The sequence below is a fragment of the Sorex fumeus genome, unplaced genomic scaffold (assembly GCF_029834395.1).
Source record: "Sorex fumeus unplaced genomic scaffold, SorFum_2.1 ptg000054l, whole genome shotgun sequence".
Classification (NCBI taxonomy): Eukaryota; Metazoa; Chordata; class Mammalia; order Eulipotyphla; family Soricidae; genus Sorex; species Sorex fumeus.
Genome location: NW_026606111.1, coordinates 36089195 through 36114743, shown reverse-complemented (window position 1 = coordinate 36114743; position 25549 = coordinate 36089195). Strand labels below are relative to the sequence as shown.

The 25549-nt window shown below is 38.3% G+C and overlaps 1 protein-coding gene across 2 annotated transcripts in view; it reads left to right on the top strand.

The window, feature by feature from the left end:
* Positions 1-388: 388 nt before the first annotated feature.
* The window catches only part of GOPC (golgi associated PDZ and coiled-coil motif containing), a 42381-nt gene continuing 17220 nt past the window's right edge, over positions 389-25549 (top strand). The window contains exons 1-3 of one of the 2 annotated variants that reach the window (XM_056124994.1): positions 389-919; positions 21768-21932; positions 23598-23621. In XM_056124994.1, the coding sequence (XP_055980969.1) occupies positions 632-919; positions 21768-21932; positions 23598-23621 (477 nt within the window). In that variant the 5' untranslated portion in view covers positions 389-631. The remainder of the gene's footprint in view (positions 920-21767; positions 21933-23597; positions 23622-25549) is intronic. The other variant, XM_056124995.1, reaches the window with a different exon arrangement.

Sequence of the window (25549 nt, the reverse complement as noted above, 5' to 3'; positions counted from 1 at the left end):
CCACCCATCTCATCCTAAACAGGAACAACATGGAAAAGGGAAAACGTGGCCATTGCGCATGCCCACATCACCTTTCTCCAGTCCCTAGGCGTCAGAGGAGGTAACTTTCCCTGTAGAACTCCAGAACGGCTCCCCGCCCACTATGAAGTCAAACGGGCGGAAGCCCTTCCTCCTTGCTACGTGGACACCCCGGTCTTCTACGGTCTTTCCAACTCGGAAGCCAACAGCATGTCCCTGCGTTGCCTAAGGCTCCAGCCAGGAGTTTGCCAGTTATCAATATGGCCGCTGACCGGCTGGCCCCCAGCGGACGCCTCTCATAGGCTAGTGCGGCATCCTAACCCCGCCCATTTCACCCCTCCGGGCCGCGCCCGCCCAGGTCTCTGCCACGCATGCGCAGCGGGGGCGGGCCGCGAGGTGGGATGGCCGTGTCTTCCGTGTGCCAGCGCTGCCGCCTCAGCCGCGCTGCTCCTGCCGCTGGGTTCTTGCATTGCCGGCGTTAGCCGCGCGAGGGGAAAGGAGGGCACCGTCCGAGCGTGCGTGCGCGGGGTCCCCGCAGTTCCAGCAGTTCTTCTCGCGCCTGCTGGGCGGTGCGGGGGGTCAGCAGCAGTCGAGGGAGGCCCTAGACGGCGCCATGTCGGCGGGCGGCCCGTGCCCGGCAGGAGCCGGAGGGGGCCCCGGGGGTGCCTCCTGCGCGGTGGGGGTCTCCCCCGGCGGGGTCTCCATGTTCCGGTGGTTGGAGGTGCTGGAGAAGGAGTTCGACAAGGCCTTTGTCGATGTGGATCTGCTCCTGGGCGAGATCGATCCGGATCAGGCGGACATCACTTACGAGGGGCGGCAGAAGATGACCAGCCTGAGCTCCTGCTTTGCGCAGCTCTGCCACAAAGCCCAGACCGTGTCCCAAATCAACCACAAGCTAGAGGTGAGCGGTGGGCACCGAGGTGGGTGACGTTCAACGCCAGGCAGCCTGGTGTTCATCAGGTCCCATTAAACGCATCCGTGAAACAATCCTAGAAATCTACCCTCTGCGACACCCGGACTTGAAAGGTGACGGGGGAGTGTAGTATCTGTGTTTGCAGGGAAGGGGTGAGGTGAGATTGGAGTCGAAAGGAGGGTGTAGGTCTGCATGTGTGTCTCCGGAGTACCGTCATTCACATTCCTAGTATCTATGAGAAGAGAACTGGCTCATTACACCCGCCTGCTCATACATACTGCATTAGCAAACCAAGACTTGTGCTCGGAGGTGTTCTGTCCTAGGATCAAGTTAAACTGCCTTTTAACATTTGAGTTTTTAGATTGCTTGATATTGACAAACGAGGTTTCTGTAGGTCCTGGACAGATAGCATCTTGATTATGCGGAACTACTTCAGATAAACGTCCATTGTTGCCCAGAGACATGCCATTCCTACTGTATGCATGAACTATTCAGGGGAATTTGATCAACGCTCTTAGGAAAATTTAGTGGGATAGACACGAGCATGTCAATATCATCTTTCGTTTTACATTTTGTTCTTAAAGTACAGTTATTTCCAGAATTAGCCTGCAGGAAAATGACTTCTAACACTGAGATTTTGCTTATGCTATACGGTATTTACCAAAGTCCGGGTCTTTTTGTAGAGAGCATGTGAAGGAAGAGCATTTGCTTTAGTCTCTAATCTTGGTTTAGGGACGGAATGGAGTGGAGGGGTTTGTAAAAAACAAAAACAAAAACACGGCTACCACATTGTCCAGAAAATTAGGTGAGTGTATTACAATTTTTAGAAATCATGATTAATTTTATTACGCAAGGTCATTTGTTTTAACTAGATAAGTAGGAGATGGGTCTTTTTTTGGGTAGATAAAAATGGATCATTGTGGGAAGCTCTTTAAATATTGGCTTTCCAAAGAAATCATTGTTAATCAGTTGTAATAATTGAGTGTTTTGTGTGCATGAAAAACCATTATTAATAGTATTGTAAGCCACACAATCTCAATTAAAAAATAATTGAGTACCCTTTGGATCCTAATCTATATGAATATCAGATTTGTATCATATTGTTGCTTAGTGGTTAGTATTCTTTCTGTCTCCTTCCTACTAGCCATGGAAAAGGTAACGTAATTAGTTTTTAATTCATTATTTTTATGTCTGAGATTTTGTGATTCTTCAAAAGAGCTGTTAATTTCATCCATTCTTTTTGAAAAGATTGGAATGGAAGTACTAATAAAGATGGTCATGCCTAGCTTAAGTTTATGAAAATGTCTTGATTTCTTGATTAATGATAATTTCTAAAAGTTTTTTTAGATAGGTAAATTATGTTTGGCTTTTAGAAAGAGTGCTCTAGCTATGAATCACAGCAAAAGTAGCTTTTCTGCATGCATGGAAGCTTTGATATAATTGATAACTGGAAGTATCTTCCATGATATGTAGCTTTTGAAAGTGAAACAATATCTAACTCATTTTTTATGCAACTTAAGGAAACCTTAAAACTGGTCTTTTGATGCTAGATATAAAATTAATTTTGTAGGCGGGACCATTTTGTCAGTAGGAGGTGCTTAGTTTTTTCATCTTTAAATATTTAACATTAATATGATAAGCTCTATAAATTGTACACCTTTTTTCCCCCAGAAATTATATTAATGTATTCCGACTCCATGTCCTTTCTTAGGTGGTAGTGTTCTCAAAATAAAAATTGCTAATTAGATATGAACATGTTTCTTCAACATGCTTCAACCCTTGATTTAAAAGATTGTAGAAAATGGGGGAGAGACCAATTTTTTATTTCAGTTTGATTTTTCAATTACAGTTAACTTTGCTATCAACAGTAAATTAACCTTTGAACATTAGCAGTTTTTAGGGTTTTCATGGAGTAAGTTGAGAAGAAAGGGCAGTTATCAGGAGTGCCTCTCAGAGTAGATCTGCTATTATCTACAGAATTCCAGAGATCTATATATTCTCATCATTTTTTTTTTAGATTTTAAAGTCTTAGGAAATATTTTCATACTTTCTATTCTTGTTTTGTGTCTTGGTAAATGGATTGGACAAATGTTACTGTTTTAAGGATATGCACACTAAGACAAATATTTAAAGGTATGTAAAGTTTCATGTAACAGATTCATAGCATAAATACTTAAATTCCATTACTAACACATGGGTTATTTAAATTGGTCTTGAGGATTCTTCTAGGTTGACTCTTCTGCTCAGTCATCATATCTTTAGGAAATACAAAACCACATTTGTTATTAATGTAGTAATTAGGAAAACATAAATTTTTTGTAAATAAATCACAGGTTATATAGTGAAATGAAATACAAATGGCAACCACATGATGTTTTCTTGCCATTATATTTGGGAGAGAGGGGTACCTAAAAGGAAATGGGTAGGGACAGTGTATCAGAATATTTTGAGGTGCCATTTTAATCATCACTTTTGTACATTCTAGCTGCTTTAGAATTCATGTTACAAGCTACTTAGTGGTGTCTATGCTAAGGTCACAGGCACTGACTGGAATGGCTATATTAATAGTAGTAATTTAGGCATTTGGAATAGAATAAAGGTTGAGAAACAATATTTTTGAAGAACTACCTTGAAATAATTTTCTGCTTTCTTTAGTTGGCCCCTTCTTTAAGACAATAGCTAAACACACCTACTGTCACATTCTTTAGTAAAATCCTTAAATCTTCCTTGTTTTGTTGCTTCCTTATTACCTTCTTTCATTCCTTTCCTCTCTCTACCTCACAGTGCTTAGGGATCACCAGGACCACATCCTGCAGTGCTTGGTGTTTGAAGGACCATATGGTGTGAAGAATTGAACTCAGGGAGTTGTACATGCATGTGGGCTTCTTCCACAGCTGTCTCCCTGGCCCCTCAATTAATCTCTTTTTAAACGTCATTTGATGTTTTCAGTAATCAGTGGGGAAACTTTTCCGGCATTTCTCAGTTGGAGGCCATATGGCTTCATGAGGACTCACAGGGTATCCCAAAGAGCCACAAGTGAAAAACCACATAAATGAGGGTGAGGGGGATGGGTCATACAAGACTAAGGTGCCAACCTGTTGGATAAGAAGGAAGAGGGGCATGGTTAGAAAAAGATTGAGAAACACTGGTCTAGACTTATGCTACTCATAATCAGTTGCTATGTTTATTTAAAGCAGTGATGCTACTGTGTGGCATTGACCTGGACTTTTGAGTACTTGAATTGATAGTGGAGAGCAAAAACTAACAGAAATTGATGTTATGAATCCATTGGGAAATTTGATGGAATAATTATAGAAATGTAAAATTATAGAAATGTAAAATTGCAACTTTGATCAATATTATGAAAGATGCATTGAGAGTTGAGAGCCAGTTCTGAGAGATTAAGAAAAGCTCCCTTGAAGAAGTGACTCTTTAGTTAAGTTAAAGGCTGAGTGCTGGAGAGATGGTACAGAGCTTAAGATGCCTGCCTTGCATGTAGCTGAGCCCCTCTTCTATCTTAGCACTGCAGGGTTGCTTGGTATTGCTATTATAGTCCTGGAGGCACTCCAGCACGGTGAGGTTTTTGACTCTGGAAGCATCCAGTCACTGCTGGCATCACCCCAGATAATTCCCAGTACCGCTGGGCCTCCATAGCACTTTATGCTCAGGCCCTCGAATTGAGTCACTGGTTCAGTAGCCAAGAATTGTCAGGGGATCCTCCCAGACCTTCTGAGCAGCACTTGGGAGGCCTCAAAAAAAAAAAAAAAAACCAAAAACCCAAACAAACAAAAAGCTTAAATTAAGTAGGCTAAGAGAAATAGAACTCTATGGCATTCAATAGAAAATAGGAATTGGAAGGCACTTGTAGTGGGCAAGTTCATACTACATTTGAAAAGGTGAAAGGAAGTTAGTTTGTGTTATGAGAGCAGAAGTCATGATTGACACCTGTAGTGGGTTGACTAGTGTGCCCTTGAAATTCACTTTCACTCGGAGTGTGACTTTACTTGGAAATAGTGTCTTTGTATATCAAGTTAATATAAGAATGGTGATAAAATTGTAATGGGTGTGAGTAGGCCCTAAATCTAATGTGTGCCCTATAAAGACTTAGGAAAGAAAGCGGATTGGAGTGATGTCTTCAAGAAATGCCAAGAAGAGCCACAAAGATAGATTAAAGGACCAAGAACATATTTTGCATGTAGGAGGCTCGGTTTTGATCCCTGGCTCCTCTTGGGTTCCTATGCACCTCTGGGAACAACCCCTGAGCATTAAATCAGGAGTAGGCACAGAGCACCACTGTGGGTTTTATTTATTTATTTTTTTTCAAAGAGTGAGAGAGAACAAGAGAGAGTGACAGTATAGTGGGTAGGGCACTTGCCTTGCACACAACTGACCCAGATTTGATCCCTAGCAGCACCACATATGGTTCCCGAGCCCTGCCAGGAGTGATCCCTGAGCACAGAACCAGGACTAAGCACTGCCACGTGTGCCACCCCACCCCCAAAATGATTTTTTTTTAAAGGGGTAGGGGATAAGAATAGCATTTTGGCAGCCACTAAGTAGTAGGTAATAGGCATAGGACAGTTTCTTTCACAGTGTCTCCCAACACCCTGATACCATACCACTGGCATTCTGAATTGTGGGAGAATACACTTCTGTTCTTTTATGCTCCTAAGTTTTGGGTAATTTGTTCTCACAATGCTAGGATACTCAGATCATTTGCTGAAGTAAGGAAACTAGGAGAAGAAGCAGGTCTTGTCAAATAACTATGAGTTGAGTTTAGAAGATTGTATAGAATTGTTTCCTTATTCTTCTTGTATGTTTCTTAAGGTAGTCTCTGAGTTGCTTCTTAACTCTGCAAATCTTTCATTACCAAAATAATTAGAAAATCGTCTTTTTGTTTTAGGGCCACACCTGGTTGTGCACAGGGCATAGTCCTGATTCTGTGCTCAGGGATAACCCCTAGAGGAGCTTAGGAAACTTCATATAATGCTGGGGATTGAACCTAGGTTGGCCATATGCTGGCAAGTGCCCTACCCCTGTACTCTCTCTGGGCCCCCAAATATTCCCTTTTTATGATTGGCATCTAAAAAGACTGCGATTCTTTCACTGTTTCTATACTGGCTGAAATTCAAATTGCAGTATGGAGATAGAGCCCAGTCTTTTCTTATCACCCTTTTTTTTATTTGGTTTTGACTCAGTAAAACTCATCTGTTTGCGGATCTCAAAATAAGCCTTGCTTTTCATGGCATTTCTACTTTGGCGTAGGCTTTTTTTGTACCATGACTTCTCTGTCCCTTTGTATGTCGTATCAAAAATCCACTCTTTCAAGGCATCACTTACATCACCATCTTTGTGAAGGCTTTTCTTCATGTCTCTTCTTGATGAATTTTCTCTAGGCAGAGTTTGTGTTAACATTTTGAACTCACTGGACTCTTAGGTTTGTTATATTGAACAGTAATTAGTCGTTGCTGCACCTTTGTTGGTAGAAGGTGTGTTCTTTGGTGGACCATAACTTAGGTGAAATCATCTGAACTGTCAAATATTTGTGAAAACTGATCCAAGGGAGTAGCATTTCTCCTGATGAACCCATTTTGATTTCTAGGAGGTTTTGTTTTAACCTACTTAGTACTCCTAAACCAATTTGAGTTGAGTATAGGTATCAGGTTGATTTATATGTCAGTTACAGAATTGGCACTTGGTCCCTGTTTAAAACAGGAAATTTGGAGCTTATACATTAGATCTCAGCCGTTCTGACCTGTATATATCCTCTCACCTGCTGGAGGTTTTCATGTTTCAGATCCTCCCCTTTCCCACTCTTCATATTAATTTGTTGATCTCCATTCCACTTCTAGGTGTATTCACTTTCAGAAACTTTTTTTTTTGAATTGGTGCATTTCCATACGCTCCAGAATAGGCTTAATGACACTCTTCTTTATAACTGGAAATAGATTTAATCTCTTTCTACTAGACAGAAAATTTGAAGTGCACAGTCTCTAGATCCTAGTACATAGGTTATACTTAATATACTCATTTGAGTAATTGAAAAAAAAACCTCCTAGTGCTCTGTTATGAATCTTCAAAGATTGCCAAGACTTATTCTGTAGTAACATTTTCATGACAGCTGGGATTATTTATTTTGCTGTGTCCACAGTGATGAGCTCAGTGCTTACTTTCTCATTCAGGGACTGGATGTGCAAGTTTATCTGTTACCTTGGTATGTAATTCACGGGATTTAACTTGAGGTTTATTATTTTATGATATTTCATTTTAAGAAAATTTAAAACTAGCTAAAAATAACTAAATATTATATAAGGGCGCTGGGTTTGAATTTGGCATCATTGTGACAATTGAAATATATTGGGTAGGCTGATTCTCCTCACTCCACCTCCACTTTGCTCATAGAGCAACTGAGTTTTTGAATATTCAAATGAAAGTGTAACATTTTGCATTGTTTGCAATTTCATTTTGAGGTTAACAAATAATTTAACCCTGAAAAAAGGCGTCAGAGATTTATCTGCTAGAATCTTTATTTAAACCCCTCCAGTTCAAGTTGATTCATGTTGAAATGTGTGCTGCTTAGAATTTCCCAATTACAATTTAAATGAAATTCAAACTCCTTGTGGCAGGCCGTCTCTCCAATTGACATAATGTATTGTTATTCTTTTCTCTTTTTTCTATATGGTTCAGGAATGTGGAGCTTCTTTCAGAAACTTTAACTACTCATACTTTTTGATCTAAGGAACACTTTATATTCTTTAAAGTTAAGATATCCCGAAAACTTTTAAAAATTTGTGTTTTTTTTTCTGTGTATATTGAAATGAAAGCAAAATCGAAAACAAGGTTTTGTATTAATACAAATATTTTTGAAATGAAAAATAGCTTTTTAAAAAAAATTAGAAGAGTGGTAATGTTTTGCACCTTTTTAGGTTTTCAGATTACCTGGATGTATTCTTGCATCTGCTTCTGGAGTTATTTGTGATAGGGTTTTTAGTTATAGAATAGGATTTGACCTTAGAGGTAAATAGTTGAATAAGGAAGAAATATTTTTAGATTATTGTGGATATTATTTTTTGCATTGTTTCTTGAAAGTTAAGTAGTATGGAGGCAGAAATTGTTTTAATGGACTTGTCATACAATGATATGAAGGTGCATTGGTCTGAGTTTGAGGCACAATTTTAATATCATTAGCCGATCAATCTAAAATTATTAGTTCTGAGTTTTTGTAACCCTTCCAAATATTGGCATATTTATCAATATCACTAGTTTCAGAAAAAGTTTGTCAATGTTGGGAAGCTTGTGGTTATGGTGCTAGGAGATAGTTAACGGTCTGGAATGCCCACCCTGTATATCCTATAGTCCAGGTTCAATCCCTGGCATTGATTGCATGGCTACCTAGATACTGCCAAGGTGTAGTAGTCCTGGCCCCTAGGCACCATCAGGTGGTGTCTTGGTAGCGCCCATAATCACTGCCACAAGCATCACTGATTCTGGGCCCTTACACTGAATCATTGGCCGTCTGACCTCTGGGCACTTCTTGGAAGTCCCACAAAAACAATAGAATGAAAAATAAATCTCATTTAATGACAGATGAATTTTTCAGTATTCTAATTTCTACTTGAAAGCACATTTTTACCTTTGTCAGTAAGTTTGGTCAGTTGTTCTCCTTGAAATAGCAGATTCACTTCATTTATTCTCAAGAACATGTATGCCATGTAGTAAAAGTGAAGTCAAGTAAAGGCCCTCCCGTTGATCATCGATTTGCTCGAGCGGGCCCAGTAACGTCTCCATTGGAGACTTTGTTGTTACTGTGTCTGGCATATCGAATACTCTCGGTAGCTTGCCGGGCTCTCCGAGAGGGGCGGAGGAATCGAACTCGGGTCGGCCATGTTGGCTGCGTGCAAGGCAAACGCTCTACCGCTATGCTATCGCTCCAGCCATGTAGTAATCTGACTTATTTTAATTTGTCCTTCTGTTAGATACAGTTGGTGCTCTGTTGGATAACTTGGGTTGTCCTTGCTTCTCCTGCAGGGAGCTTAGGTTTATTGAGTTACTCCCACAACAGTGCCCCTGAGGCACACCCAATTCCATCAATTACTAATAATCCTACATTGTCTTTCTCTTTCCTTTATGTCCTTTGCATGGTTTATTTAGCAATGTCCTTTTTGTGTAGATGCAGGAACACAGAAATAAACTGCCTACCAACCAGCCTGGGGCACTGTTTCCCCTTTCCCTAGCCTTTTGTCCATCTATAGCCTTGGTCTGGTTCTCAGCCACCTGATCCTAGTACATGCCTCCACATGCTTTCCTTTGAAACTCATGGAGCTCTGTTAAATATGATAAGCCTAACAACTCAAGTACTTTTGTGGTTTTTATTAAAACAACATAACTTACTATTTGGTAGAAATATTTTGTGAATACTCTTTAGTTACACAGAATATTAAAGTGATGCGTACTAAGGGTAGAAACTTTTTATTTCTGCTTTTTGAATTTTTCTTGGTGCCACATTCGCAGTCTCAGGGCTTGTTCCTGGCTCAGGAGTTATTTCTGGCAGTATTTGAGGTACCATATGTGGTGCTGGGGATTAAAGTGGGGTCAGCTGCTTGCAAGGCAAATACCTAACCTTTGTACCATCTTTCTGGCTCAGGGTTGATATTTTTCTAAAAAAATTAATAGCATCTAGCATCCAGGCATCTTTTTTTTTTTTTAAAGGGGCTAGTCCAGTGATACTGGGGGTATGGGAAGTGTCACAAGTTTTACTGAGGGGTTTGGGGGAGGACTTGTGCTAGAGAGCAAACTCAGGGCATCACACATGCTAGGGTATGTTATACCTGTTGGGCTATTTGCTTGGGCCATCATGGATGTTCATAAATGAAAAAATTTGTAAACTTTACAGTAGAGAAGTATAATTTGATGCCACTGCATTGTTTTGTACAAAAATATTAAATTTTACTCGTCACTTTTGCACCTTTAGTGCAGATATCAACACAGTGAAAAAATGCAACTAATGTATTCTTACTATTGAAGTAAGTGACTTAGAACTTGTAAATTTCCTGAAATTTTCCACATTATCTTTGAGATAGTAATTGAGATGTTCACGTGAAAGATAGCCATGTACTCCCAACCCACCAACTACTTTTAGTTTCTTTTATACAGTCTTTAGGCCCTTGCCTTGAACCATGGCCCCTATTGGCCAAGAACAGTGGGAAGGGAATTTTGGGCCAATCCTACCTTTGTTAGGGTAGGATCTGGGGGAGGAGTAAAGATTCCATGATTTTCTTTAAGTTTTAGATAGTAGGAGCAGTGGTTCTCAGGTAGAGGGGGAAAAAGAGAAAACAGAATGTTCTTTAGAAAAGGAATAGAATAAATCAAATTATCTCTGAGAATGTGTTCTCTTGGAGGGCTGGAAGGATATAGTACAGCGAATGATGGTTGACTGCCTTACATGCTGCTGACCAGGTTTGATCTCCAATACTCCAAATGGTCCCTGCAGCCCCACCAGGAGTGATCCATTAGTGCAAAGCCAGGAGTAAGTGCTGAGCAATGCTGGATGTCACCCAAAATCAAAAAATGAGTTTATTTTATTTTGTAGGAGCAGGAAAGAAAGAATAAATCAAGTGTGTTTTCTTATTTATTTCATTATCCCATTAACGGTGTCATAGGAGAAAAAGCCCAGTAAAAACTATTTCTGCTTTTGATGTCACTTATTTAGCATCTAGGTCTAAGAATCTCTGCTAATATTCTTTTAAAAGTTAGTTCCAATGGTATGGGGTGGGGATGGGGAACTTAACAGATAGAGTGGGGATACTGGTTTTTGCTTTTGCTTTTGGCTTTCAGTTACATCTGGTTGTTTTCAAAGTGTCCTCCTGACTCTGTGCTCAGGGATATCTCCCACAGGCATGGGGGAACTCTGTGTGACGCTGGGGATCAAACCAGGGTTCAGCTGCCTGTATTAATGGCAAGCACCCTACCCACTCTACTATCCCTTTAGTTCACTGACATTTGCTTTTTTAATGAAACAAGGAGAACTATATAATAGTTAAAGATTCTAATAATAAGGAACTCAGTACAGTTTTAATTCTCCAACATATTTGAATATACTTTTATAGTGATATCTTGCCATCTGTGATTTGTATCTTTTTGCATTTAATTTTTTTTGCCTTTTGATCCTTAACACATTAACACTGCATACCACGAGTGGATCATACTGAATGTGACTTAATTAACACAAATTGCAGTGTTGGCATCAATGTGCAAAAAATTTGGGGCTTCAGTTTCTTCTTGCTTAAAATAAAGACTTTGTGAGATAATTTTAGGTTCTTAGCTTGGAATTTCTATGAATTTTACTCCAAGATTAGCAAGCATGGTGAAACTAATGAGCTGGGTGAAAATCCTTTGCTGTACAATTTAGTGATCACTAATTTCTTGTCTTAATTTTTTATTACCCCACCATGTAAGTTTTCAAAGGGAGCTTAAGGTAGAATAATTGGCATTTTAATTTATAAGACAGTTTATGATATCAAAATGAGCTAAAATTTAGGAAAGTGCAACGGTTGTGTATCTTTAGATAATATTGACAGATGATTAAGATCTAGACAAAGTGGAGTGATAGGAAACAGAATTAAAAGGTTACTTTGATTTTGTTGCCACAGTAAAACCCATAGTTAAGGATTTAATTTAATTTATTTATTTATTTTTGCTTTTTGGTTCATACCCGGCGAGGCACAGGGGTTACTGGCTCAGGAATTACTCCTGGTGGTGCTCGGGAGACTATATGGGATGCTGTGAATCAAACCTGGGTCGGCTGCGTGCAAGGCAAATGCCCTACCTGCTGTGCTATCGCTCCATCCCCTAAAGATTTTATTATAGTTCCCTGAGCACAGAGTCATAAGTAAGCCCTGAGCACTGCTGGAAAACAAAGGAAAAAGGAGAATTACATTAGGAAGGAATGTTCTTGAAGGGAAAATTTTGTTGTTTTGAGAGGGTGTAAGGTAGGAATAGAATAAAAATAGAATAATAGAATAGTTTATTAAACATAAATAATGATTCTATGACGTTATTTAGGTAAACTATTTTTCTTTTTCATTCCTGTTTTGCACAGTATGCTCTTAATTTTCATCTGCCTCCCAATTCGATTTCAGCTGATAGTTGTGATACAGGGACCACGTCTTGAATAACTGCCTAGAAAAATCTCAGATTTGATAGTTCAGAGACTTTTTAGAATGAAATTTTGTCCTTAATTCTTTTCAGGGAAAAAGTGTCTTGATAAGTTCCTTTTAGGTCCCCTTTTTCTTTTTAACACATAAAATAGATATCTATTCATCCCTCCCCCACCCTCCTTTTGCTGTGGTTATCTGGCATGAGAGATTGTAAATGTAAATATCATATGGCACTGGGACTGAAACTTGGTGAACCCAAATGTGTAAGCAGGAGTTCTCTCATTTGTGCTGCTTATCCCTGAACCAAGTTGTCTTGCATTTCTTCTGTAAATGAATCTTTAAGATCAAATGTGACGTGAAAAGAATGTGTCCCAACTACCTTTAATATTTTTTATTAAGCCTTAAACAACTTTTGAGGGGATGTCATGAAAATTAGCTGTTTTTGCTAACAGGTCTCACTCTTTTCAGGGACTTGAGGGGCACATCTGATGTTGCTTAGAGCGTGTTCTGGCTCTGCACTCAGAGAGATCACTCCTGGCAGGTTTAGGGCATCTTACGGGGTGCTGGGGATTAAACCTGGGTTTTCCATGTGCAAGGTAAGTGCTTTGCTCACTGTACTCTTTCTCTCCGGCCCCAGCTTTTACTTTATACTAGTTGGGTTGTGGCTGCAGTAAGACAGTGAGGTGAAATAGCTCCAGATTTTTTCTTAATTATTTTTTTTATGGTAGTGTGAAGGCTTTCTTTACTTAGTTTGCCATTGTCTGGCATCGGATCCAGGGGCTCATAAAGGAAAGCAAGTTCTCTGCCACCCAGCTCCCAGCCTATAGGTTGTGAAGACTGTAAACAGCCTTTTAGAGGGCTGGAGCGATAGCACAGTGGGTAGGGCATTTGCCTTGCCTGTGGCCGACCCGAGTTCGATTTCTCCGTCCCTCTGGGAGAGCCCGGCAAGCAGCCGAGAGTATCTCGCCTTCAGGGCAAAACCTGGCAAGCTACCTGTGACATATTCAATATGCCAAAAACAGTAACGACAAGTCTCAATTTGTTGTGAGATGTTACTGGTGCCTGCTCAAGCAAATCGATGAACAACTGGAAGACAGTGCTACAGTGCTATTTATTTTATGGTCAAGAGGTTTTTGAGTGTTAACTATTTAGCTGTGTGATCTTAGGGGATATTGCTTAAACTCCTTTTTTTTTCTTTTTGGGTCACACCTGGCGATGCACAGGGGTTACTCCTGGCTCTGCACTCAGGGGACCATATGGGATGCTGGGAATCGAACCCGGGTCGGACGCGTGCAAGGCAAACGCCCTACCTGCTGTGCTATCTCTCCAGCCCCTTAAACTCCTTTTTTAAAGTTTCCTTAACTAAAATATGGAGAGAATGATAAGAATTAGAGATAATGTATGTGATGTACATGCCATATGGCAGGCGTATAAATGCTTGCTTTGGTGTCTGTAAATATTGTTAGTAAGTTAAACATACATGGTGTAGTATAGAACACATTTTTTCCTGTGTCTGCTAGTATAACACATGCAGGGCCTCTCTCGTTGAAAGAATTGAGCTGAGTGCTGTTTTGTTTCTTTATCAGTAAGATAACACTAGAAAGAAATACGGCCTTGATATGTCTTGTTTTTTTATTTTCTAAATACTAGTGGCATAATTATAGTCTTAATGTTCTCTAAGATCTCTTTGCATTCTAAAATTCTGTGATATTTGCAAGGTATAGTCATTAAAATATGAAAATTTTTAATCTTGTTGTAAAATTTACCAGTGACTAACTTTCTTAGCAACAGGAATGCTTCTCTTGTAGATAAGGGAAGAACAAGTTAATACTACTAAATTTCAAACATTTGTTCCAAATGTATGTAATTGGATTTTTGGATTTGGCATCTTCTCCCTCTCTTTTTAAAATTCTGGCGTGAGAACTGAGGTTACCAAAGGGGAAAGGGGAGAAAGGAGTGCATGAGAAGGTCCTACCATGAAGGTGGAGAGATTGACAATAACTGTAATGTAGTAACAGTGTACCCTGAAACTTAAGCATATTTATACTTTTATAAATCATGTTGCCTCAATAAAGAATTCTGGTATTTCTTTTTTAAAGAACAACCTCTTTGGAACTTACCTCAAGTAATGAAGAGTCCATGTTTATAATATGCTATGTTTAAAAGTCACAGGCTATCTCTCTCACTGTCAGTGTTGTTCATTGATTTGCTCAAGTGGGCAAATATCTCTCTAGTTTTTATTTTATTTTATTTTTTTATTGAATCACCGTGAGATACAGTTACAAAGCTTTCATGTTTGAGTTTCATTGTATGACTGAAATACAATGATCGAACACCCATCCTTCCACCAGTCCACATTTTCCACCACCAATGTCCCCAGTGCCCCTCCCTGCCTCTCGCTCCCAGCCCTCCCCCTGTCTCTAAGGCAGACAGTTTTCCCCCATACTCTTCCTCTACTTTTGGGCATTATGATTTGCAATATCGATACTGAGAGGCTATAATATTTGTTCCTTTATCTACTTTCAGCACATATCTCCCATCTTGAACGATTCCTCCCTTCTCTATTCTAGCTGCTTTCTCCCCCAACTCATGAGGCAGGCTTCCAACTATGGAGCAATATTCCTCGCCCTTGTGTCTATTGTCACTGGGGTGTCAGTCTGTAGTATGTTATTTTATATTAAAATGGTTATTCTTGATGTGAATAATGGTTTGCCAAATTAATGACTAACAGTGCAGAAGCTTTACTCAGTTTTTAATATCCTCTAATTTTCAGTTTGGAAAATAAATGGTAGTGAGACAACTAGACAGTATATACATGTTGATGAAGCTTTTATTTATTTATTTTTTAACACATAGGATTTCAGTGAATTTAATTAAATATTTATTTTAAGAGGACATTGTTTTATTTATTTATTTATTTATTTATTTATTTTTGCTTTTTGGGTCACACCCAGCAATGCTCAGGGGTTACTCCTGGCTTTGCACCCAGGAATCACTCCTGACGATGCTCAGGGGACCATATGGGATGCTGGGAATCAAACCCGGGTCAGCTGCGTGCAAGGCAAATGCCCTACTAGCTGTGCTATTGCTCCAGCACCTAATTAAATATTTAGATTTATTTCCAGTTTATAATAAGTGATGGAGGACTCTATTGAACAATATTACAATTAAGACAAGTAAAAAATCAAAGTCAATAAAAGGGAAAAGGAGTCGAGGGCTGTTATAGATAATGACTTGTGAACTACTTTTAGACATGTTAGCATAAACTGCTATTGCTCAAAAACGGGGCATTGTTCATTCAGATATTTTTATCTTTCATTCTTTTTAAAAATCAAGACTAGGTTATGGATATAGTTCTGTGGTAGAGCACTTTGGGATCTGTGAAGCCCTGGGTTTGATTCCTTGACTCCACAAAAAACCAAACCAACCAGGATTCAGAGGAATAGTATAGTGACTTAGAATGCCATCCGTGCAGCCTTACAACCAAGGCTTATGAGTTCACATTGTCATTGTTCAGTATGCGTTGATCATGATCTTTGAGCCTGGCAGTCCTGCTTTTTGTTCAGTTATAAGTATATAGAACCTTGTCTAGTAATAGATGAATTCAAATGTTTTGATTTTTTTTCCTGTTGAATTGGATAAAGGGGTGAAAAAAATCTGTAAAACACTTTTTTAATCATATATGTCAGTTTCTCTACCTAAATTTATTGAGTTAAGATTATTTCTGGAAATGCATAAAATCTTGCATACTCTTCTAGAAAACAATGGAAATGAAGCTTTGTTTACTTAATCTTTTGTTATCCAACACTTAACACAAAAAGTTATACAATTATATTTAAACATTAGAGTCACCTACTAGTAGTAATTTTTTTAGTAGTTAATCTTTTTTTTTTTTGTTTTGGGGCCATACCTGGCTGTGCTGGGGGCTTACCCTGGGCAGCTTGGGGACCATATGGGGTGCCAGGCATTGAATTTGGATTAACTGCATGGAAGGCAGGCTCTTTACCTGCTGTACTATGTCTGTAGCCCTGTTAGTAGTCTTAATGAATATTTTACTGCTTAAAATTTATAAGAAAAGATACAGATCTTTATTCAGTATACTAGCTACCTATCAGTCTGTGTGTCTGTGTGTGTATATATATATATATACACACACACCTCTAGATAGATAGATAGATAGATAGATATAAGAAGTGGCTTGGGCCATGCCTGGTGGTGCCCAGGACGTTCTCCTGGCTCTGTGCTCTCAAGAATCGCTTCTGGCTCTATGGCACACTTGAGGATTGAACTGGGCCAGTCGCATGCAAGGCAAGTGCCTTTTACCCACTATCTTTGTGGTACTATTTACATATGTTTGGTTAAGTAGAATTACAAAAGTATCTGTTTGCATTTCTGTAACGTAGATACTAGAAAATTTTAATATGTGACTTATATTTAAATTAGGTAGAACTAGTCTTGACTATCACAACTTTTCTATTGTAATAAAATGTGATCAGAACATTTCTGGGCTGATAAAGTTATCCATAAATGCTGTTTAAAGTTAAAAACATCTTTTCCCAAAACAGACTGAACTCAGAAAAATTGGGAAAAGTCAGTGGTAGCCTTATTGGCAAAACTAAGTAAGGCAGGCTAAAGGGATAGCTCACTGGAAATGAATGCATGTCCTTCTTGTGGGAGGCCAGGTTCAGCCTCTGTTTCAGTCTCCGATACTGTGGGGAGCAAACCCAGGACCCAGAGCTGAGAATTATTCCCAGCACTACTGGGTGTGACCCCAAAACAAAACAAAACCTCAGAATATGGGTGGGTTGGGGCAGTAGAAACCACACAGACAATTCTTAAGTAGGGCAGCACCTGTTTGCCGGAAATAGAAAAGGAGACAGAAACAGAAAAATATGGAATGCTGCTTGGATATAGGAAAAAATGAAATAATGCGGTTTGCTTCTGATGCGAGGAGGATCTGGAGAGTATCATGCTGCGTGAAGGTGGTCAGGAGGAGGGGTGCAGATACAGAGTGAGCTCTCTCATACATGGGATATAAAGAATCAAAGTAGGGGCATGACAAATGCCCACAGAAAACAAAAACTGAACTGGTCTTAAGTAGTAAGCGTACCACAGGCGATAGAAGGAGGAATAGGATGGGGCAGGAGGGGTGAGACAGCAGTGGAGGGAATTGGACATTGTGGTGGAGGGTGTGGTGCTGGAATGTGTTATATGTGAAACCCTATCATTAACAGCATTGGAAACCGTGGTGACTAAAATTAAAAAAAAAAACATAGGAAAGGATTTAAGTCCCATAAAGATCCATAAAGATATGCTGTAATGAATATAGGTGAACATTAATAGAATGATATAACAATATACATAATGAAGTTATATGAGAAAAATATAATCATAAAGCAGAGAAAAACTGGGAACTTAATAAGCTAAGGGAAAGGAATAATATTTAACTATAAGTAAACAGTGTAATTCGTAAGTAGAAAAACTCAAATAATTGAATAATAGAAGTTACTTGGACATTGGAGTAAACAGGGAAAACTCGTTTCAGAATGGAATCTAAGAAGTATGAAATCTGTGTTATTAAATTGGTAATAGAGTAAGTAGAACAAGAAAAAAGAATTTATAAGAGAAAAAAGGTTTGGAGCTGGAGTGGGGTTTACCTTGGACGCAGCTGACCCAGGTTCGATTTCCAGCATCCCGTATGGTCCCCCAAGCACCTCCAGGGGCTGTTCCTGAGTGCAGAGCCAGGAGCAACCCCTGAGCATCCCTGGGTGTGACCCTTCTCCCCCACAAAAAGCAAAAAAATAAAAAGTAATAAAAAAGAGAGAAAAAAGATTTGTGAGAAAAGTACAGATTAAAAATATTGTAACAGTAACTAGTGCTACATTAGATGCTCTGAAGAAGCATGAAGCAAAAATAAAAGATTACATATAATTACGTTTACCATCAATAAACACTCCTATAATAATGGTAATGTTAATGATTCAGTTACTGTGGAAAAATAGTTTGATGCTTTAAATTACATACAGAATTATTATATAATAATAATATATAATTATTATTATATAAGACCTCAGTAATTCACTGGGGTCTCTACTCCAGAAATTATGGAATAGCATGTGACCTTTCTGAGAAATCTACTAGATCAGCTGCGTGCAAGGCAAACTCCCTACTTGCTGTGCTGTTGCTCCAGCTATACTCTGGTTAATACATATATGAAAGGTAATCAGCCTTATTAATAATCAAGACGCTTTTATCAAATCACAACAGAAATTCATTACGTTACAACCAGAGTGACTAAAATTAGAGTGATAATGCCAAGTAACGGCCAGGGTATACAGCTCTCAGGATTTTTATATGTGGTAGGCATGTCATTTGTGGAAGTCACTTGGGAAATGATGTGTCATTTTCTGTTGGGATTTAGCATATTCTCTGTAACCTAGTAAACTAGTGTCTGTCTCAACAGACATTCAACAGAATTGTGTTTCATGTGCAGCAAAAGACAAGTTGCCCTATTTCACCACATTATGCAGCTTATTTTTTCAGTAACATGGGCACAATTGAAAAAAAAAACCTTAGTGATAGTCACGTTGGCCAACTGTTTTTCCTCTCAGTCTTCAGATGCTAATCTACATCTCTGCTCTTTTACCTAATTTATCGCTTATACTTTTTATTACGAACATTCTACAAGGTAGTTCTGGTTAATTATATCATGACTCATGTAAAAACCAACATGTCTAAAATTTAAACTTCAGCTCTTTCTCCCTGTGTCTAAATAAGCTACCATTTTATACCTGTTGGAGGCGAGGAGGGGACTCACTTGATGATGCTCAGGGGGTATTCCTGGTTCTGCTGAAGAGTGATCCCGGGTGGAGCTTGGGAGATGAATTGTGGTGCTGGGAATCAGTTTTGTGTCAATAGGTTGTGAGGCGAGCACCTGTACTATCTCTGGCCCCTATCCTGTTACTATTCAAGTAATTACTGTTTTTATTAGTGATTTTACGGTTGTTTAAAGTTGAAATATTTGAATTATTGGTGGCATAAATCTAATCTGAAATGTTGTGAACTAGGTATTTATTGATATATAGGCTTGTGATATAGAGGTATAATCTAATCCTTTTATTTCAGAATTTTCCTAAACTATATCTATTCTCTTTACACTAGTCTTTTTCTATGTCTAGACTGCTGTATGGTTTCTATTTTGTTCTTAGTTGTGGCTGTTTTTTATCAAAAGCCCTTCCAAACTTGTTCTGCCTATTTAACGTTTTTTAATTTTCACTTTAAATACCTTGAGTGTGGACCAATTCAAAATGCATCTAACTTCCAGTATTTTTTGGGGTCACACCCGGCAGTGCTCAGGGGTTACTTCTGGCTCTGCTCAAGAATTACCCCTGGCGATGCTCAGGGGATCATATGGGATGCTGGGAATCGAACCTGGGTCGGCTGCGTGCAAGGCAAATGCCCTCCCCTGCTGTGCTATCGCTCCAGCCCCGAAAAGCGTCTCAACAGCATAAATATTTATAATATTAAAAGTTTTGTTTTCTGGGACCTGAAGGAAGAATGCAGGGTCATAGAGTGCTTGCCTTGCAAATGTATGGTGAAGAATTCAAACCCCTAGTGTCCCACATGTGCTGAGCATGATTCTGGCAACTCTACTGTCTGTGGTCCTTGGCATAGTAAATGATTTCTGTCTCTCCATAGCTACATGTAGGTAAGCACAAAAAAGGGGGTATGCCCCCCCACCCCCATAAGCACACAGCTAAAACAGATATGTGTCACCACCAGGAACTGTGACCACTGGTGGGGAAGTGTGTGAGCACTGCGGTGATCCCTTGTGATCACCTCAATGATGACTTGCTGACTTCAGCTAAAAAATGTGATCCTTGTCTTATGCCAGTGCTAAAATGTGTAAGCTTCAAAGCCAGTTATTTATGCAAAATCAGGTCTTTGTGACAGCAACAAGAACCAGCAACCACAGAACTGAAGGGAAGGTGGAGGGTCGAAGGAAATAAAAAGTTTTAAAAAAGCTATTAGATGATTCACTGATTTATTTATTTATTTTAGTTTATTTATTGAATCACTGTGAGAAAAGTTACAAAGCTTTCAGGTTTAAGTCTCAGTCATACAATGATCGAACACTCTTCCCTTCACCAGTAATTATTTTTCACCACCAAGAACCCCAATATGCCCCCCCACACACACACACCTCCCAGTGCCTGTGAGGCAGATGATTTCTACTTAACTCTCTCTGTACTTTGATTACATTCATTATTTTGACAAAAGATGCACCATTATTGTTTGGAATTTCCCCCCAACAATCAGAACTGCTGAAAGGGCATTGTGAAATAATTTGTTTTCTATTGCTGGTTATGAAAACCATATGATTTTGGATTTCTGATATTTTGCTAATTTTAAGTCTGGAGGGATTTCTGCCAAGAGCCAGATAATTATGAGATTGGTTTCTGTGTGTCTGGTGCCATGGGCATGCCGGAGAGCTGCTCGTGGGGGCCAATTCGTGGCCTCGGTAGGGCGTGAAGGACGAGCCGTTTCCGTCCCCCATCCCATGAGACTGCAGTTGTCACCACAGGCTCATACCCGACTTTCCAATAAGCTCTGAGGCGGCAGCCACCATGCTGCAGGTGGTGGTGTTGGGGGGGGGGGCGGGGGAGGCGGAAGAGACAGACACCCTTTCCCTCCCAGGCGGTGGGGGGGGGGGGGGCAGGTCATGGCACCATAGTTTAACGCATAGTCCATTCACTTTTCTTCCACAAGCTGATGGGCTTTGGATTAGGTCTGTGTGCCTCTGGTGCCATGGCCCTGCCGGAGAGCCACTCATGGGGGGCCTGATTCACTAATTTAAAAAAAAATGTTTTAGAAAAATCTACAAATAAAAGCCCCCCCCCCCCCCCCGATTTTTCTTTTTGTTGGCCAAGTTCTGGGCTTCTAAATGCTTGATAAAATTCTTTTTAATTGAATAGTATTTAATAAAAAAAAAAAAACTAAGGCCTTGCCTTGAACTTTGCAGGCTAGTTGGGAAGACCAAACACAAACAAGGGATATATTCTTTGCAAAACTGTAAAACAGTGTGTCACTTGTGAAAAATGAAAAACTTCAAATTGAATGGGTAAGTGGTTGTGATGACAAGTTCTGCTATACTGTAATAGTTAACTGTAGTTTACTGTATTGTATACTACAATTAACTGTTATCTTTAGGCCCACTGTAGCCCTAGTAGCTCATACTTTAGCACCTAAAATAACTATACTAGATAGTGATTAGGCTGTTTGGGGCTAGCATATTGTGGGGTGAATACAGAACACCACTTGTTGCTCTCTTCTCTGATATACTATTAATGCTAGTGTACTGCTATAGCACATTATTTCTGTGGGAAAATGAACTGTTCCATAACCTGTGTGTTTTCATAAACTTGGTACAACAGGGGAAAACAGAAAAAGACTTCTTAAAATAAGCAAAGTGGAGTAGCAACTATTATAAGAGAGTACTATTAAAAGGCAAAGTTCTCTTGCCACTCAGGAATCTTACTTGTACCTTGATTCTCAGTCAAATAATGGGTCTCTCTCATTGATTCATTTCAAGGATAGTCTTTAGTCATTTTAAAATAGTAATTATTAGAGTCAAAATAATGAAAATTATGCCTAACCTTTTTGTTTGTTTGTTTCATAAGGCACAATTAGTGGATCTGAAATCAGAACTTACAGAAACCCAAGCAGAGAAAGTTGTACTGGAGAAAGAAGTACATGATCAGCTTTTACAGTTGCACTCTATTCAGCTTCAGCTTCATGCCAAAACTGGTCAAAGTGTTGACTCTGGTGCCATTAAGGCAAAACTGGTAAGTAATTTACTACATGTGTTTTTTGAATATGCAGAAAACGATTTTTAATGACGCTTTTTAATTACAAAAGAATGTGTATTGTGGGAGATTTAAAGAAAAATGAACAGAGAGATAGTTTAGCAGCAGGTAGGACACTTGCCTTGTATTTGGCCAACCAAGTTTGTTCCCTTGTACCACTCAAGACCCTGAGCATTGCCAGGAGTGTTTCCTGTGCACAAACCAGGTGTCACCCAATAATTCTTCTTCACCCCCTTAAAAAGCAAGAAATGTAGGAAATGTTAAGAGCATTATCATCAACAGTCTTACTTGGTAGAAGTGATCTGTGATAATATACATGGCTGTCACTTCAAATGCGATCTTTTTCCCGTTTAAGAGTATCGAAACAAACCAAAAGGAGTATTCATATAAATCACGGTCACGGTCCTCGCGTTGTTCATCGATTTGCTCAAGTGGGCCCAATAACGTCTCCATCTTGAGATTTGTTGTTCCTGTGTTTGGCATATTGAATATGTCATGGGTAACTTGCCAGGCTTTGCCACGTGGGCGAGATACTCGGTAGCTTGCCGGGCTCTCCGAGAGAGGCGGAGGAATCGAACCCGGCTCAGCCGGCTGGCTGCGTGCAAGGCAAACACCCTACTGCTGTGCTATTGCTCCAGCCCATTCGTATAAACATATTGAAAAAAATTTTTGTGATCATAACACAAAAAGAATTCATTGCTGTATTACATTGGGATTAATACAGCTGCTTATAACAAGTTCTGAGTAACACTGAGTATTTTGGTTAGTATGAACGATTGTTTCACAAACCGTTCAGAAATGATATGATCACCCACAGATATCAATGATTCAGGTTCTTTTTGTTATTGTGGCTTGCCATTTTTAGCATATCGTTTCTACAGTTTCTGCAGGAAGAAGGAAGATCCCAAGGAAAGGCAAAAAGTTGTTTCCCAGTTATAGTTACTTTATGAAATCCTCCTCAGCGTTTTACCAATCTAGCCATCTCATTGGCAATCTCTAACTGCTTGTCAGTTTTTTTTTGTTTAATCTCAGTAAGTCTCATTTTAGTTTAACCTCATATGTATTATGTACTATGTGCTAGGTACTTTGTTAACTGTAGAGGTGCAAAGTAGTATTAAGATAGCTTAGGGAGAAGCAGAAAATGAGCATGTTAACATTGGTGATAATGATAAGAGTAATATAATTTATAGTTTTACTTGTTGTCCATTAATTACATTTAATTAGTTGCTAATATAAATATTGGGATTTATTCAAATGAATGTATTCTTGTGATGTCCTTTTAAATTTAAAATTTTGTTAATTTCAGTTCTATTTAACCAAATAAGTAATTTGTAACTGTTTCTAGGAGTTTTTGACATTAACATTGAGAGACATTATACATTTTTAGTAGGAACAAAACCTTAAGTTTTAACATTAGATTTAAAACAAGGTTCTGTAGTGGACAAACAGTGATCAGAAATGATGAACTTCTTTTGATAAATTTCTTTTATTCTAATAGTTACTTTTTGTTATGGATTTGCAAATGTACTTTAGTGTTTTTTTCCTTGCATTGATTTGAGCATTTTTCTTACATTGATTATGCCACTAGCTAATGTTTATTCATGATGTTTTTCTAATTGTAAAACTTCTTTCTTATATCTTAAGTCTGTCCCCTCTGTGGAGGAACTGGTAAGTATGTCATTTCTATTTTGCTTTAATGTGTCATGCAGAAATGTTTTTAGTCTTTTATTTGCATACCACGCATCGTCACTTTCTGTCTGAAAATGATGTCTGATTAAAAACAATTTTTTTTCCCCATGCCAGTACTGGGAAAGTTTAGTGGTTGTCTCACTGCTCTTTCCGCACTACATGTTTGTAAAGATTTTTCCTTTGTTTGTGATTTATATCTATTACCTATAGAGCCCATCCGTTTTTGACAATTTTTGAACCTGAAACTTGCTCAAATTTCTGTCCCGAAAGAGCATTTAGTTTTCATATTTAAATGTTTTGAAGAATTAGCCCTAGTTTTTTTTATTTTACCTCCTTTTTAGTTTGAATTTATTCTGGGAAAAATATATGCATGTTGGTTTTTTCTTCATCACTGCATGTATTAAAATTTTTCAGCACTCTTAAGATTTATTTAAGATTTCTTTAGCTTTCAAAGAAATAAGTTCTAAAACAAGTTATAAAATAATATTGCACTTAAAACAACTGAATTCTGGAAACTTTACCAGAAATCATTGTAGAAATAAACAGTACTATATAAACGATTTTTTCCCACTACCCTTACTTGATAATTCGGTTCTAACTTGTCATAATTTTACTTCATTTGAAAATGTACTGTTCTTAAATATAATATTAATTTCTTGAATGATACTTAAAAATAGGTTAACTAAATTTTAATCAAAATTTTAAAGAAATTAAAATTTAATTTTAAATTAAAAATATAAATTTAGATATAAATCTCTTTAAATTGAAATGTGACTAACTTCAGTATTCTTAGTTCTCTTCTTGACACTCTTTATTTCAGGCCTGAGAGTTTATCAGAGTGTTAAGGATTTGAACCATTAAAATAAGTCATAGGTGGCCTAATATTTTTCTCATCTTTCATAAATACTCTATAAAAACTCATTAAAGTTTTTATAAGTGGTTAATCCTCAATATTAAGTTTATCAAGCCACAGAATTTTTAGTTTTTTAGAATACTTTAGAAAATAACAGCTTTAACGACATTGTCATAAATATTTTACTTTTGTGCTCCCAACTGTGGGTTATATTAGAAATAATTCCTACCTTTTAAAGTTCTAAAGTAGTTTAAAATTTTATTGATAATATTGAAGTTATAAAAAGTTTCTGTAATATTAATATCCTCAAATTCTTTAAGAATAATAAGCAAATTCAGAATGTTCTTTTTTTTACAGAAGTTGAAAAGGCTTGATTATTAATCATGTATTTATCAGATATAAGATACAATCTCGACTCATTTTAACTTATATATTACTTACTGCCTTGTATTTAATCATGTAATATATTGATATTAAAATAGTAGACCAAAGCATATGGCAGATTTAATATTGAAACATTACTTAAAGTTTGTTTAAATTTCACAGCTTATTAGTAGCCAGAATATAAGGGACAGACAATTATAATAATAATCAGTATACATATAATACAAGCAGGTTAACTAAATTTTAGTTAACATTTTAAATAAAAGCAGTATCATTTGCCATTTGTACAGGGGTTGTAATTTTACTGGTGCTAAGGTACATCTTATGTTTTATTAATGAAGATATTATGAGTGACTGCCATGTCTTACCAATAATTTAATCATTTTTTCACAAGATTTGTCGATTCTGCAAGTTAATAAATCAGTAAAGGTAACTTGAGATAAATATACTTTTTCAATATTTGGATGGTTTTCTCAATTCAAAAATGGCAGTTACAGGACAGAGAGATAGTACAGCACGCAGTGTGCTTGCCTTACAAGTAGTTGACCCAGGCTTCGATCCCCCCATATCCCACGTTTCTCTGGGGTGCTCAGAGCGATCCCTGAGCACCAACAGGTGTTGCCCCAAAACAAAAGTGGTGCTTAAAAAGTTATGGCCCTTACTTCGTTCT